This window comes from Cataglyphis hispanica, chromosome 14 (genome assembly GCF_021464435.1).
Source record: "Cataglyphis hispanica isolate Lineage 1 chromosome 14, ULB_Chis1_1.0, whole genome shotgun sequence".
NCBI lineage: Eukaryota > Metazoa > Arthropoda > Insecta > Hymenoptera > Formicidae > Cataglyphis > Cataglyphis hispanica.
In genome coordinates, this window is record NC_065967.1 from 5,379,864 (window position 1) to 5,397,602 (window position 17,739).

At 35.8% G+C, this 17,739-nt stretch overlaps 1 protein-coding gene across 2 annotated transcripts; it reads right to left on the reverse strand.

Moving 5' to 3' along the window:
- Window positions 1-1,168: 1,168 nt before the first annotated feature.
- Window positions 1,169-16,180, reverse strand: LOC126854792 (high mobility group protein DSP1-like). 2 transcript variants are annotated; one of them, XM_050601861.1, is made up of 6 exons: window positions 13,705-16,180; window positions 8,442-8,489; window positions 7,082-7,294; window positions 6,472-6,635; window positions 5,602-5,776; window positions 1,169-5,340 (listed from the first exon to the last, which is right to left on the reverse strand). In XM_050601861.1, the coding sequence occupies exons 1-6, from the start codon at window positions 14,404-14,406 to the stop codon at window positions 5,221-5,223; spliced, it is 1,422 nt and encodes a 473-aa protein (XP_050457818.1). In that variant the 5' UTR covers window positions 14,407-16,180; the 3' UTR covers window positions 1,169-5,220. The 2 variants fall into 2 exon arrangements, with proteins under 2 accessions (XP_050457818.1, XP_050457819.1); XM_050601862.1 differs by lacking the exon at window positions 8,442-8,489.
- Between the last annotated feature and the right edge of the window lie 1,559 nt (window positions 16,181-17,739).

Genomic DNA, 17,739 nt, shown 5'->3' on the forward strand with positions numbered 1-17,739 from the left:
TTCACCCTTTTCTTTTAGTCTACACATGCATTTTAAATGCTAAAAGTGCATCTGAATCTCTTATAAGAGTAACGAATAATTAAACTTTGCTTGTAAAAAAATATATTTATTGTTAGTCAAAAGAGAAGAATGAATTTTATTGGTTCCGCCATATTGTTGGAAGGTAAATGTCAGTGTCAACAATATGGCGTATCTTGCACATTTTTGTCCTTCTAGTAACTCTATAACATACGGTCGATAACAAATTGAGATAAATTAATTTGATTGGATCGACTGTTCTAAAATGATTCTCCTTTACCAGTATGTCATAGCGTTCATAGTTTTATTCTTATGCTCGCGTTGGAATATTGTGCAAAAATCAATATAAAGTCTTTTGGATTATGTTATAATAAAAACTTTTCTTTACGCCAAAATTGTCGTGATAAGATATAAGATTACATTTATATGACAAAATATATATGTTTATCGAGCATTATATTATACATATAATTTTGCTTATATTTATTAAAAAGCTTTTCTTCTGTCAAAATATTCTGCCATCAAATTATAAATATGTCATCACAAGAGTTTTATAGTTATATAACATTATATAGAGTCATTATAGTTATAACATATATTATACATTTTATAAATATTATATATAATTTATAAAACCAAGAAAAATTGCATATACAACTACAAACTTCATCTCTTAAATTGTCTGTTAATTGGAAATCGATTTCTTCATAGCAACAATTTGACCAGCACTATTTTTTTTACTATGCTCTTCCTACTTTTTATTAATATTGGATATTTAATTAAATAATGTCATATTCAGATTTTGTTTACAATTACAAAAATAAGGACTCTATTATTATTTTGATTGTTTATATACAAATATATATTATTGTGTTTCAAGAAGTTAAAGAAATTATAAAATTTAAATTATCCAGTTTAAAAATAAATATATATTTTATATATACAAATTTAAAAAGAAATGATTATAATAAATAAGTTCTGAATTTCTATGACAATGCATAAATTAGCTTAATTTCTATATTTAATTAAGTGGATAATAAAAAAAACAGCTGTACACATTTTTTTCTCCTATTATCTTAAATTCATTTGACTTTAAAATCCGAAAATGGGTCATTTTGGTGCCAGAAAGAAGAGTCTCCGTCACGAGATGTATTTTTTGAAAAGTTTATTTATCCCTAAGAGATATACAAAACAAACATTTCTTCTCAGTGTGTAACTATCATAATTCCCCTAGTAGTATAACACAGGAAATTCATGTCATGATTCTTTCGAATATATTCCGTTTCTTTTTTTCTTCTTTTTCCTCCTTTTTTTTTATTCAATTATCTGTCCATCAAACAGATATCGTGTCTCACACAATATCAGTATCAGTTACAATTCGCTCTTTTTTCCATAACCAGCTATATGTTAAAATTATGCATATCTGCAAATCAGTATTAAAATATTACAATTTGATATTTTACAATCGTTTGTTATTCGCGTCTTCTAACTCCCTCTAGAAAACAGGTTTCTTTTCATTCGTTCTGCTCATCCTGATAAATTGTTAAAATAATTTTTTTTTTTTTTTACGTATAATATGAGACAATGTTCTCTGGGGAAAGGAAGGGAATGGGAAACGGGGGAGAGAGATTTAACGATTTAAAAGAAGTGACGGTAATTTCAAATTTCTGCGAGCCAAATGTCGAGGTGCAAGTCCGATTATAATAAAGCTTCTAATATTTATATAAATATACTAGAGAAAAAATTATATATATATATATATAAACATATAATTATATATTTTAATATATATAATATAATATAAAAATATATTATAATATATATTATATTATATATACATCAAAATATATCATATTTTATACATTTATGTATATATATATATATGTATATTCATCTCGCGTTAGTCATTGATAATGACAACGAAGAAACAAGTGAGATCCTATCTTTTTCTTTTCTGTCTTTTCTTTTTCTTCTTCTTTTACTATTCGGCTCCTCTCAGTCCCCTCTCCAATCCCGAATGCAATTAGAATCACTGTACACGCTATAGGATTTAGGAATGTTAATATTACAAGAAACCACAATAATTTATTATAATACAGCCTGCTGTACACCAGATGACTCGAGGCAGTACAAGACAGAGAAAAACGCCCTCACGGGGAGCTTATCATCTATTAATTCAACTCCCAGAAACATGGCTCAACGAAGCGAACAATGATCATTATATTTATTATTTACGTGAGTTTCAAGACGGTAAGATTTGAACAAATTTTTCTTTTGCTACTTTTATTTCAATGTGAATTAAAAACGAATGTGAGAGGGAGAATGGCAAAGGGCAGGGACCACTTTATGATTGGGCTAAAAAGAGAGAGAAAAAGTCGGATAAAGAAAATATAAAATATCATCCTCCTTTTTGCAGTATTAAGACGATAGGAAAAAAAAGAGTATAAAGAAATAATAACGACTCTGCCGGTATCGTCGAAGTCAGATTAAGACTTAATAATAAATGAATATCTTCTACTAATGAATATTTTCTACATTGCATTAAAAAAGAAATCTAGACTTCGCATCATTATCTTCGTTGCGATAGATAAATTCGTCGAGTAAAATTCATGGCTGGAGTAACGGGCTGCCGGCAGCCTCAAAAATAGCGCAAATATAAAAATTTTAAAGTACATTAGTACATAATCGTTTTGTTTTGATAAATAAGGACTCGGCGATACCGCTGCTTCATGACGCTGGGATTTCATGCTACTAATTTTGATTTTGTATTAGGCCCTTGCATATGAAATGTCGGTTTTCAACCTCAACAATTTTCAGATAATTTTTAATAAAATATAAATATACATAATGAATAAAAAAACTCTTTAATGCTCTTTTTCATATTTTCCATAATAAAAGCTATGTTGATATTTCAACTAAATGTAAAAAAATTTAAAAATAAAAAGTACAATATTAAATGTGTACTTTAAGATTAAATTAAAAAAATCATACGTTAAATAGAGAATAAAGCAAATAAATCTTATGTTACATTCTGAATGTGAAAAATTTTCCATGCTGATACTTTTGTCACTGTTGCGCTGATTCGTTTCTAAATGGAATTTATGCCATAAATTCTTTCTACAATTACTTATAATTAATTTTTTTCTTATTTTACCAAGAGTATATATTCGGGCCTATAGCCTGTAGAAATCGATTAACGCGCATAGTGTACTCAGCAATATTGATTAATCAAATTCCAATCCCATGTCGCGTAGAGCGAGAAAGTATCGTATATTAATTTTCTTAAAGACAAATGATACTTGTACAATACAACCCCTCTATAAGATGGTCCTCCACAAATTTAGTATTCCGTCACATGTCGTCATATAATATCACGTCACTTTCATGGACAATTCTCGATACGCGCATAACTGTATTTAATCTCACGTGTACATACATATATAATTTCAAATTTATATACGCAATTCCGTTCATGCAAATACGCACAGATTAGATATTCTCGCGTTGTGTGATACGGATACCCTATTCTTTTTTAAGAATTTTTCATTCTTTTAATCTAAAAGTTTCGAAAGAGGGGTTTTACTGTAGTAATACTATACTTATCATTTGTCTATTATATAATAATAATGATAATAATAGAAAGTAATTAATGATAATATTATGTAATATTATTAACGTCACGTCCAACTTTAAAATAAGAAGCTAATATTATACTAAACATTTCTCAATTTTTTCTCGTAAATTTACTATAATCTGAAAAAGAACAACTGTTTCACAAGAACTGTAATATATACTTTTATAAAAAAATTGTATTACTTCAATATATATTTGACTATTAAAAGACATTTGAAAAAGCGACATCTCATATGCAATGGTCTAATAAAAGCTGCGAGCTACATGCGCACACATTCTCTTTTTTCCTCTCGCACACAATTCTTTCTAATTCATAACATCGAGCTTATTGGCTACGTAATTAAGGCTCAATCACGTGGTGGTTCGTAGCTTGTAATACCGCCGCTTGTGGAAAAAAGTATATCGTACACACTAAAAAAAAAACATAGAGAGTCGCCGGAGAATTCAAGTCTGTGTTAAGATGCACATATATACTTAATTCTAAATGTACTTACAACTATTACAAGAGACATTGTGTGTACCTCTCGATCAAATCAATTATATATTCGCGCAAAAATATGCATAAAGCGGCCCCATGCCCCAGCACACGCATTCAACATGATCTGTTCATTAAAAATTATATGAAAAAAAAAAAGAATGAAGCTCTCTCTGTACAAGGATATACAACAATAGTCTGTTTATGTTTATTTTATCTCGTAACGATTGTATTTTTTTTTTTTTATGTCACGCTGGCGACGAATGAACTGAACTGAACTGAACTGAACTTAAAATCCCCAAAAGTATAGTATTAATTTCGTAACGGCACGACGTATGACTCGCCCCTTTCTAGAACAAGGATTCGAGAGAACGATTTCGTTGTACCGTCCGTGCAAATCGCAAATTGCGTGAAGAAATTGAAAGGACGATATTTTTGCATGTGAAAGAATCCAAAAATTTGTGAAAATTTGCGAGATAACAATCATCTCCGATCCTCGGCTATGGGAGCCCCGTCATTATCGCGGCGTTTCGTCATTAGTAAACTAAAGCTAAATAGCTTGTAACATAGCGTCGATAGAGCAAAAAGTCAACAATGATTGAGCCCCTGCGCCTTCCGTCAAATAGAGAAAGTGTGGGCATCCACTGTCTTCTTATCTCTCTTTCGCTTTTGTTTTTTTTTTCTCAATTCTGTTATATATTTTTTTTTGTTTCTTCCGCTATCCTACTAGCCACTTTACATCGTTACTATCAATATGTTAAAGTACAAATGTTCCACTCACACTCTCGCGCTCTCGCTCACGCTCGCGCAGCACTCACACATATATCAGTTTTTCCTTTTAAAATAATTACCGTAATTAGCGCGGATTACTTTATCGTAAATAATCGGGAAAAGAGAATTAGGAGATGTTGATTGGTGGGGATTTAAAGAGATTGATTGATTGATTGGTTGCTTGGTGGTTAGTTACTTTGTTCTCCTAATGATGCTGGTGTAAGTACGCTCACGCTAAGGTCAATGGTACGTACAGTAGGTGAGGTATGCTTTCAGGATGAAGGACACGGGGTGATAGATGAAGAAATTTCGACGTGCATCCGCTATTCGTCGTCTTCTTTCCATTCCTCTTCGCTGTCACTTTTTACAGTTTGGTTCGCCGGCGCTCCTCCCATCATCGGGGCACCGTCGTTTTGTATTTTCTTTTTGTACGCGGTCATTTCCTGCGAGAGAAAAGATATTTTATCGTATTTCATATATTTATGTATTTTATCGTATAACAAAAACAAGGTCACAGAAAATCTTCGGTTAATTTCATGAATCTATTCTATGAAATGCAAACTGTAATGAGAAACAAAGAGAAGCCAATTTGTTGATATATAATGCAAAAAGGTTTTTAATTTTTCGTCTTTAATGTCACAAAGTTAATATGATGCGTGGAAAATCTTAAAAAAATAAGATTTTAATAAATTTAAATATGTTACCCTTTCATATCGAGCCTTGTCCTTCTCTGCCATAGCCTCGTATTTAGATTTGGTTTCGGGATCTGCGTCTGACCATTTCTTGCCTAATTCCTTAGCTATATCGCCTACACCGTATTCGGGATTCAGCATTTTGACTTTGCCGCGTTCATCATTGCAAAACCAGAAGAAAGCGGACCTGATGAAATGAATTAATCATATTTGTAAGAATATTAAAAGAGATCATAGCGCAATAACATATTAAGTCAGCTTCTACATCAAAACTAGAAGAATTTTACTTTATTTTTTTTATAAGGAAAAATTATTCTAATTTGTAAAAAATTAAAATTTTATTTTGGAAAAATTAAGTTTAATAGTTGTTTTTTTATTTTAAAACAAAAACAGACTTTATTACTATGCACTAAACTATCAATATTTCATTATCTATTACATTGAAACAAATAGTGTCGATTATAAAAAATTACAAAGATTTGAAAAATTCTAAATAAAGAATTGAATAGAATATTGAATCACTGGAATATAGTATTAAATTACTGGACTTAAAAATTTCTTCAAAGATAATAAATAATATCTACTTATATATATAAAACAAAGATTCTTTAAGATGCAAATTATAAGTTTTAGTTATAAGAATTAAGATCATGTAAAAACTAATTTCACAAAATAGAAGATTATATAAAGAAGAACTAATTTCACGAACTAAGATTACGTAAATTTCTGAATCGCAATTGAAAGCTATTTGAAAGCTCAATATATTTATTTATGTCCGAATTTTTAAATCAACTTTTCTCGCTATATATTTAAATATTAATTAGCATATTTTTTTCTCGATATCGACAAGATACATACTGTACAAACAACACGAGAGCTTACAGTGATCTTTTGGGAGCATTGTGATCCTTAATGTGTTTGCGTTTCTTGCCCCTGCCCTTATTTTCTCCCTTGGGCGGCGTGTAATTCTGCATCTCCGCGTCGTATCTCTTCTTATCTTTTTCTGCCATTTCGTGGAAACGTTTCTTCTCTATATCCGACATAGTCTACGATACATGATATTTCATGTAAATGTATGCAACGTTAAAATTTTTATGCAGTTGATTCCGAATTAGAAACAATAGTTAATAAAATCTTCAATTATTGAGAATTAAATATTCCTTTGACTAACTATTTTTGACTAAAGTATTTTAAAATCTTGACAATATATATGTACAATCAGACATATATGTATATGTACAATTGGACGCGTTAAAAATTTTAAAAAGCGGATTATATATAAATAAAGATATAAAGTTTATTTTCATGCATATTTAAACTATTAAAATTTATATTTATAATTTTGTTTATAAATTATTCTTATTCTTTTTATTCTTCATATTCTTATTATTATTCTTTTTTATGTAATATTATATTTTTAACATTTTAATTTGTATAATGTTCTGTTTCTATTACAATGAATAATTTAAACATTTAAGATATTAACTCTTACCTTCCACCTCATTGCACATTTTTTGGAGAACTCCCGGAAAACAATTTTTTCTTCGGGATGCTTCTTTTTGTGCTCCTGACGACATGTTTGGACGAAGAACGCATATGCTGTCATCCGTCCTCTTGGCTTCGAATCTTTTCCTCTCGGCATATTGTCCCGCTGCAGGCTCTGAGCGTTATTTTGTTGTAGATTATTTTGCGGTAGTATTTGGTGCTGAAATCCAAGCAAACAATCTATCATGTAATACAAAGTTGTAGAAAATAATATAGCTGTAACATATAATAAACGAATAACATATTTATTAACTTTAAACAACAAGTCATAACAGTAATAATTTCTACTTTTGTATTAAAGAGATTTCTAAAATAGAAATCTCTTTCATTTTTGCATGAAAGAAATTTGAATTATAAAGTAGCAATCTTTAATCTTTGCAAAATAAAAAGAATTATAAATAATATTATAATTATAAATATAATTATTAAATAATAATAATATAATTATAAATTCGAGAATAGAAATTTCCTATGTTTGCACTGAAAGAAGTTTAAATGTTAGCTAAAATAGAAACATATCTATTCTCTTTTTTTCACAAAAATAAATCTTCTCTTTTAATATAAACATATAAAAGAAGCTTAATTTCAATGCATTTTGCAAGAAAAAAATTTACACGATATCTCGCTTCCGATAATTTATTCCGTTATAATTCAATATGATATATTTATATATTTATATACTTTAATAGAAAACAAAAAAGAGGAAATTTAAAGAATTAGATTCTAAAATTTTCTATTTTTACGTTAAAAAAAAAATTAAATTGTATAAACTAGAAACTCTCTATTTTTAGATTACAAGAAAAATTCATGTACATATGTACAAAGTAAAAATATATCTTTATATTAAGAGAAATTTGCGTAGAAAGAGGTGAGAAGAAAATTTCCTCGCACGTTACTTGCTAAAGGAGCGATCGTGAAAAATGGAAACTTACAGAGACGAGACAAAATACAAAAGATCAAGTTACTTAAGACTTGATAGCGAATTTAATAATTTATTCGCGAGATAACTGAGACGTGTCGTTACGCACTTTATACGTAATATGACTTGCGTGTTAAATTAATGAACGGCTGCGGCCCGCGATCTCACATTGACAATGAGACACACGTAACAATGCTCGCCGTATACAAACGCGCGTTTTTGATTTTGGCAAGTAACAATGGTCATTATATTGTACGCACATGTGCACAATATTATATAGCATTGAGTATGTTATATATTATTATAATTATCATTATATATTTATACACGTGTACAATATATCGACCCTTATTACTCCGGATTGCGGATAATAATAGTTAACACGTACCTGCAGAAATAATCGGAAATCTAGTTGACCTACGTGTGGATGTGAGATCTGCCGGCAAAATAACTACTATGTAGAATCGGCATTGTTATTGAGTCGCTCCATAAATAATGCAAGTTTTTTTTGTATATTTTTAAATGAAACAAAAATCTCACAAAGTTGATCTATTTAAGTAACAATAGTTTTTTTTTAAGGATAAAACTCGCATTATTTATGAGACGGTTCAATAGATCGCATTACATAAAATATATCTGATATAATTAGATAGTTAATATATGCCTGATCTTAATTAATTAAAATCCAATACCCTCTGTTATATACATATAAGCATCTTATAATATATATATATATATATATATATATATATATATATATGTGTGTGTGTGTGTGTGTGTGTGTGTATGTATATGTGCATATACAGGAATACATCTAAAAACAAATATAGAAAAAGTTAAAAATACAATCGAGCGATCGCGTTACTTTTTTTCTCTCACTTTCCCGTGATCGCATATTTTTCCATGCATGCAACATTTTATGCACTCACTGCGATATGCGAAGGATTAAAAATTGATACCTCTCGAGCCGCAGGCGTTGCATTACGGTTTTTATGTTCGCAGAGTAGAAATAAAATTAATGTAGAGCGTATAACGGGGGCTATATATTTACGTCGAATCATCTCTTATAAATTAAAAAAAATTCTTTTAGCTTGCAATTGCAGTTTCAGTAGGTTTATTCAGCAGATGTTCTTACACGTCCAGAAAAATGCTTTTGTCGCGAACACTCTGTGCATAGATTTTATTGATTTACGAAAATAATAGCAAAAAATTGAAAAGTCTTTCGAAAATTTAGCAACTATAGTTTGTATTATATCGTTTCTATAGAACGTCATACTCGAATAATAAAAAATTAAATATTATTATTTATTATGTGATATAATAATGTAATAATGGAATATTATAATATAATGTTAATTACATACATAATACTAATATAATATTAATATAATATTTAATAAAATATATTATCAATACTAATATTATATATTATGAAGGAATTAAAAAATAAAGTAACAAAAAATTTTTAAATGCAACCATACCAAGATATTGATTATCCACGCGCGTGTTCAGATACAAAGGATAAAGGATTAAATTTATATATTACGAAGAACATATTACTAGAAAATATTATTATAAAGTATTGTTCTTTCTTAAGTTTAAACTCTAATTTGAAACGGAGATTGCAAGAAAAAAATAAAAAGATTTATAAATACAACTTAAAAATGTGTTTCTCCAATACGTAATTCTCTTAAACAGACTATACTCTATTCAATTTCGAGTGATACTCTCGAAACGTAAGCCTCAGAACATATCCACTCTCACTATCGGGGAGCATTGTCGTGTGTCTGTTAATTAAAGCGTAAATTGTGCCCGTGCTCTTGTTAAAACTTCAACTCGATACACCTTTGTGTGCTGAGATGAAAAAAAAAAAATTGTAGAAATAGTTTCAATAAAAATACACGACATGAGAAATATCAGGATAGTGAACGACGAAGAAGAACCGAAATACAATTCCTCCATTTGTCAGCCTAACATTTACATGAAGTCGAGTTGTTTATTTCTAAATTCTGCATAAAATCTATTCCGAAACGTAAATAGAAAAAAAATATTTTTCATATATTTTATTATTGTATTAATGCTTTATTATTTTTATTACTTATAGCTTCAAGCTTATTAAGAGAGATTGTAAAAATCTTCAAAGAATTTTCGAATGGAATATCACGCAAAATCGCGAATTATAATCGCTTCTTTCGAAAATTATTATTTCGAAAGTGCGTAATTGGACGAATTATTCATCGTAAACTTTCATGTGTAGCCTAGCATTTATCCCGAACAGGACTCCGCTTCGTTACACCATTACAAGCTCCGATTACATCTGTCTGCGACTTCGTGATGAGAGAAAATTATACGTGCAATTTTGATGTTTCTGATATCATTGCAAAAAGATGGTAAGATATCTTAGATTCCTATCAAATTCGTATAAAAGAAAAAAAAACTCAATTATTGCTTCGTATATGTGTAAAAATTGGAAAGTGAAGATGATCGAAACATTTTTTCTTAGAAATGATTAATTGCAAAGAATTCTAATTCGTGGTAACACAATCTATCAAAAAATTAATGTATTATTATTATATATTATATATTATATATAGTGTATATAAATTTGGCAAAAAAAATCTGCTTTAAGTTTTCCAATTCCATTGTCATTTTAAAATAATAAAATTATATTTTTTAAAAATTATTTTTACTCCACGTAAATGCTTCCGATATTCTCCAAATTTAAATTTTAAATCAGCGGTCGATTAATATAAATAACCCTAAAACAAACGAGAGATTGTACGTGAATGCAGAGAATATCTGTAATCAATAATACAAAAAATTATTTTGTTCGAAGATTTTTCAATCCGTCCGATCATAATTTCTCTCTTTCGATCTTCCTCCTTCTGCCTTTCGTCACAGTGCCTGCATATGTGTACGCTTATCTCACTTTTAGTGTCAAAAAGTGTAATATAGCGTAGTTAAAAAAAAAAAAAAGAAAAAAAGAAAAAAAAGCAGACCTTTTGACACTTTATGTCGATGAAATCGCGAGCCGAGAGAAATGAAAACGAGATACCAACGGCGCGGCCGGACTCGTTGAACGCGAACGCACTTACGAAGAAGGCCGCACGAAACCCGGAATCAATAGCGGACGGCGGATGTGCGGGACGGGCGGACGCGGACACAGCGGGGCGGGAGTCTCGCGCGCGCGAGTCAGGACGGGGACCCGAACGATGAAACGAGCAAAAACTCGGCTTCTCTCTTCCTATTGAATTTTGATTAATGTGTCGATTAGAAGTCTTGATTTATCAATTATGTATATTGAATTATGGGCATTAGAGGCGAACACACGAATGTTTTTCTTACGCTTTATATCGAGATATATCTGGATTTTTCTGCATATGGTGACTCGTACTCGATAGAGAAAATATAAAATGCTCCGTGTGAGATAATCGATTTAAAAATAAACTCGTTTTCATTTTCATTTTTGCCTAAGCTTTGCCAAGTTAAAGGCAGCAAAAGTCAAGCGATTAATCGGTCGTTTACTTTTTCCAACGATAAAGAGATAAGCAAGTGCACATCGGAATGCTCCGAGAAATATCTTTGAGCTTTCGGCTTTTTTCGAATAACTTAGAAAAAGCACATGGACTTTGAATTAGAGAAAATCAATCAAAGAAAATTTCCAAAATTAAAAAAAAAGTGCGAATGATCAAAATATTATATGTAAAATATATATTCCATAGCTACTGTTTGTATTAAAGATGTCATGTCTGTAAAATACTAATTGTATGATAGGAATTCTTCATTTATGTAACGCATCGTGATGTTAAGTTGCTTTTAAAAAATCGCATAATCTTTCTCAAAACGCATATCTCTCCACTTCTTTTTCCTCAAATAAAGACAGAAAATTTAACTATTATGATTATCCTTATTGGGAAATATCGTAAAAATCAGCCATTGAATTCCAATGCGCTTTTAACACGTGAAATGATTCTCTTTTCATCCAACAACAATCTTTTTTTCTGCGGTATCGGAAAGATATTAACATAGAGAGTAAGTGGATATTTCCTCGAGCAAACTGCTTTTAAATATATATAAAAGAAACGATATTGAAAAATACGCGGATATGTGTATATATTTTATTGTAATTAAGTGCGCAATTAACATTCGTGACAGCGAGTTATCTTTGTTGCCTACCAAATCCTATCGCGTACAATCAAAAAAATTCCAACGTACGATTTTTCTCGATATTTTTAGATGTACTAATGATTTTAACTATTAATAGACATCGTATTTTCCAAAGATAATCGATAAAATGAAGTCACCACAAACTTCATGTTGTCGTTTAATATATAAGAATATTTTTTCTTAAATTCTTTTATTAAGAAATAAAACTGTATATATTTAATTTTAACCAATTTTTATATCGAGCAACACGAGAAATTGGAACAAAATAAATAATTAGTCCATGCGTGTGTATGTTGTGTGTAAAGCATCCTATCCTCCCAAATATATAGTTCGTTGGAATTGTCGATATCATTCTATTTCAATAATAAAAAATTAACAAAGATGTATTCAATTAGCTATTTCCAGCAAGCTAAAGATAACATATTGCGACACAAGATGGAAAAAAGTCAGATGAACGAAGTCAGATAAAACCCTTCGACAAAAGAGAGAGAGAGAGAGAGAGAGAGAGAAAAGGAATTACGAGATTTGCTTTTTTTTTAAGTACTATATGCTGAGCGGGAAAACACAATTATACAAAGTAAAATCAAATTTAGACATTTTCTAGTTGGACCTATCATGAACGCAAATCAGATCAAGATTATTTTGTAACAATTTTAAAAAACATGAGAAAAAGATTGAGCTTTAGAATATTTAAAAAAGATCTAGAGAAGAAATTCAATTCATTAAAAGCAAAATATTCGAGAAAGCGTGATTAAAACGAATAATTTTTTTCGGCATCCCGCTTATTGGAGGCAGTCAAAAAAAGAAGTTGTCAAAAGTGCCGCGTGGACACCTGGTCGGACCAGGTATATCTCTTTCCGTGTTATAGCCACCCGCTCGTCCGCTCGCTCATTCGCCGAGCGCGCGAAAGCGGCCGAAAGGCCGGCAAGCAGAAGAAGCGAGGGGGACAGGGTGCGGAGCGAGGTCATCGCGTTTCGGCCTACTACTACAACATAGTACAAAGGCGTCGCATAAACGCCATCCCGTTACCGGATGGTCGTTTCTTAGATGATGCCTATTCGACGCAAATTCCATTCGCGAGATAAAAAGTCGGCATATTAATTTCTTTTTTTTATATAAATCTGTAACATTTGTATAACAATCTCTCTTTTAATGGTTTCTTAACTTGTCCTATAAGGAATGAATATTATTTTCAAATGCCTTTTCAACTGTTTGCCTATCTTTATGAAGAATGTTGATGCAAATATTTAAACAGGATTAAGTTCGCGATTTAAAAATGGGCATTTGGTTAGACATTTACAAATGTTTAAAATGTACAAAAGCGCCGAAAAAAGCAGGAAAAAAGACAACATGCCACTTCGTCGAAAGAATGCCGCTTAAAAAAAAAAAGAAAAAAAAAAGAAAAAAAAAGAGAGACCCGCTCGGGAAAAGAAAGGAATCCCTTATTTTTCTCTAGAGATTGTTATTCGTGCGTCGCAACATACCGGGGACATAACGGGGGGCGTGGACGTTTGCGTGGTAATGGGCGAGTGGTGTTGCTGCTGTTGCTGTTGTTGCTGTTGCTGCTGATTCTGCAACTGCTGGTGCAGGTTGTTCTGCGCGGCGGCGGCGTCCATGACTCCGCTGCCCGAATACCACCACTGTACGCCGCCGGGCGGCTGTGCGGAAGGTGTGCCGGGTACGCCGGCAGCAGCGGCGCCGCCGCCACCACCAGCACCCGCACCCGCGCCTTGTCCAGGACCCGGCGCCGTTCCGAGCCTGTAATCGTATCCACCCCTCATGCACGCAGCGGCGGCGGCGCCGCCGCCACCGACCGGCGTGGATGTCGACACCGGACTCGATGCCGCGCCGGTGGTGGCCGGGTTCTGGAAGCTGGAGGCCATTTTGTAACAGAAGAGTTGATTCGCGGCAGCGGCGGCGGCGGTACTCCGAACGATCTCCGCATGGTGTTGAGCCGCGAGCTGTTGTTGTTGTTGCTGCTGCTGCTGCTGCTGTTGTTGCTGCTGCTGCTGTTGCTGCTGTTGTTGCTGCTGCTGCTGTTGATTTATCAGATGCTGATGTAGATTTTGTTGCTGTTGCTCGGCGTTAAGGCCCGAGGACCACCAAGCGGCACCGCCGGAACCATCCTCTCGGTTACCCGGGCTCGCGGTGCCCCAGCCACCGGCCACGCGGTGGTGCTCCGACATATCGTACACGCGAGTACGTCGTCCGTCACCTCAGCCTCTCGTTTTACCCGCCGGTGGCACAACGAGGGAAAGAAGGACGTACGAAGGAATTGCTGACCCGCGCGCGCACGCACGCACATGCACGCGCTAGCGTTTCCTTTCTCTTTCTCTCCCTCTTTTTCTTACTCTCTCTTTCTGTCTTTCTTTCTTCGCTATCCTGCTCTCTCTCTCTCTCTCTCTCTCTCCCCCTTTCTCTACAGTTTTCTTTCTTTTCCTAATACTCACACGCACAAGCGCGCGCTTGCACGCTCATAACTCGGTAACATCCCGCGTGCATGAACAGTGCACACAGAGACAGACTCTGTGTGCAAAACTCTATCACTCCCCCCCCTCTTCTCTATCTCTTTCTCTCTCTCTCGTTTGCACGCTCGCTCGCGCACGTACACGGACGGTCTGTCTCACATTCGCACACTCGGAAACTCGCTGTTACGGACGCTTAAATGTCGGATAGAAGAGGAGAGGCACGTATCGCACGCACGCACGCGTTCAAAACGCGTTCTCACTGTCACACAACACTATCCGCGCGTCTAAACCGGCCAATAGTGGTTACACCACTACAAACACCGATCCACACTGTACCCGCTTATTGCTCGTGTGCCCGCTTACTCGCGGCGAACAACGTTTCCCCGTCTTTTTCTCGCGTAATAAACGCGTAGAACACGCCACAGCGCGCGCTCGATTCAGTTCCCGTGGATATACGTACGTACGTTATACTTGGGATGCGGTCTACTCGACGCTACGCTCGACCGTTCGTTAGCTCCGTGAGTAGGTACGGCGGCGGGCAGAGGAGGCAAGCGGGCGGGTGGGTAGGGGAGGGCGCTCTCTCTCTCCCCCTCTAGCTCTTTCTTTTTCTCTCCGACTCCCCACCATCGACAACGAGAAGCAACGACGTCGAACGCTCACGCCGCTTCGTCTCTCTTTCTCTCTCTCTCTCTCTTATGCCTGTATCCTTGTGTATCTTTGTCTAGTCCATGTTAGTTCGTCTCACTCTTTCCCCCCTATACTCCGGTCCCGCGGCGAAACTCGCTTCGTTCGACGGCCACGATGGTTCCTTCTTCCAGCAGCGGCGCCAACGAGTGTATATAACGCGTCCTTGATATAATGTCTGAACAGCAGCAACAGCAACAGACCACTACAGGCTTTGCCGCGCTTAAGTGCGACACGAGAGACACATCGCGCGCGTTTGCGGCACGTTCTCCTCCTGTCGTACGTTACAACGCGACGCACACAGCTCGATTCGCGGCGTTTTCAGCTTCGTTTCGTTTGATTTGATTTGGTTTGACTTGGCGCGACGCGACACGAAGCGACGCCGGCACGTCCAACGAGCACGCCGCTGACGATGACGATGGTAGGTGATGATGGTGGTAGTGTATCAGTAGCAACAGCGGCTCGTATCGGTGATGATGGTGGTGGTGGTGGTGGTAGTAGTAGTAGTAGTAGTCGTAGCAGTAGTAGTAATAGCTTTTTCACATTGGAGAAGCAGCATACGCGCGCGCGACTCGCTTCTCTCTCGTCTCTACCGGACTCACTACACGACGTCGCACACACAGAGGGCGAACCTGCCGAGAACGGACCGCTTGGACGCGCTCGTACGATCTCTTTCTCTCTCTCTCTCTCTCTGTTTCCCTGTCGTTCCCCTCGCCTCTTCAACTGGGTGTCTCGTTCGCCGCTTCGCCGTCTCTGTTCTTCTTTCTCTCTTTCTCTCTCATACATATACACCCGTACCAGTTTAGCCTTCCTTCCAGCGGACGCCGGCAAACTCTCGCGACGTTGCCAAGCACGCTTTCACCCGCCCGCTCACAAAGGAGAACCTAAGCGCGCCGGCCAATCGAACGGCGTCATATCGTCGGTGGGGATGGCGGGAGTCTACCGTCATCGCGCTATAGGCAACGTCGCTTTCTCCTCTTCCGTTCGTTCTCTCTCTGTTCGTGGAGAATTCGAGAGAGTCGCGCGCGCGACTCTCCGTGTAGTCCCACCATTAAGATATGGTGGGAAATAGGGGGAAGGGGAGAAGGGAGTGGAGCGCAGAGGGGCAGAAACGACTGCGAACCCTTCTCTACCCTTGAAACTCGAGGTCAACTTTTAGGCAGAGAAAGAGAAGCGCGCAGAAAAGAAAGAAAGGAAAAAAAGAGACACGCATCTATCGCGACCGACTGGCTGACTCGTCGTCGTCGTCGTCGTCGTCATTACGTGTTCTTTCTTCCGTTTTTTTTTTTTTATACTTCTTAGTTTCGTTACACCGCTACGCTCTCGCTAGCTCGGTGGAATTTGCCCCACATCGGACGACGCGGACGATGCTTCCTGCTTCTCGTTTGCCCTTTTTCCCGCTAACACGACGCGCGAGGACGAAGACGAGGACGCACGTCGCTGTCTTTACCGACCGGCGACGACGACGATACTTTGGTCGATACGGAAGGCTCTTCGAAAATAGTCTCCGGAAAATCTCTCGTTTGGCGAGTTCGGAATGCGCCTCGAGGAACGTTCCTGCGAGACCGGATTCGAAGCTCTAACGGAACTGATCAGCACGCGTACGAGCTACGACGAGGCGCCATCTTAAAGGAGATAATTTTTAATAAATATTTTATATAAAATTATAATAATCTGTGAAATAATTAATCGTCATTATTTCACGCTACTTCTTCGCTGAGCACGTTCTCTAATCGATAGATTATATCTGTTTTTCTATTCTGAATTAATTATTATTTGAGAAGGCACAAAGCCTCATTCGCATTATGACTTGAGGAACACGGCGTCAATTCGTCGTTATAGTCTGCCGTTTGCAAACACTCATTTTTTCCCTCTTATAACTCTCATTATCTATTTATCGATACAACAGTCGCAAGAATGTAATGCGCACGCTATTCTCACGTCGCGGCTCTTTCTTTCACAGGCGTGTTGGTGAAGTCGCAAATATCGCGAATTCCAACTCGCGCGAACCGGATAGAGAATCCAACCGATCTCGGAGAAATGGCCAAAATTTTTCTTGAACGCGCTGCCTCTTTCTTTCTTTCTTTCTTTCTCTGTCTCCGATAGCGCGCCAGGAAGATGAAATGAAAATGTATATCGCGGGACCTGTGCGTCGGACCTGTCCTCCCCGTCCCTCCTAACGCCTCGCGTTTCCTCCTCCACCCCTTCTCCCTCTGGGCAACCCTTGCCATCGTGAGGCGGCGGGTGAGTCGGTGCGCGAGTAACCCGGCGCGAATCGAAGAGAGAGGAGAACAGAACCGGGTCCGGGTCAATAAGACGCGCGAGCAAGGGAGACAGGGAAAGCGAGAGAGACGGAAGTAGTGGCGT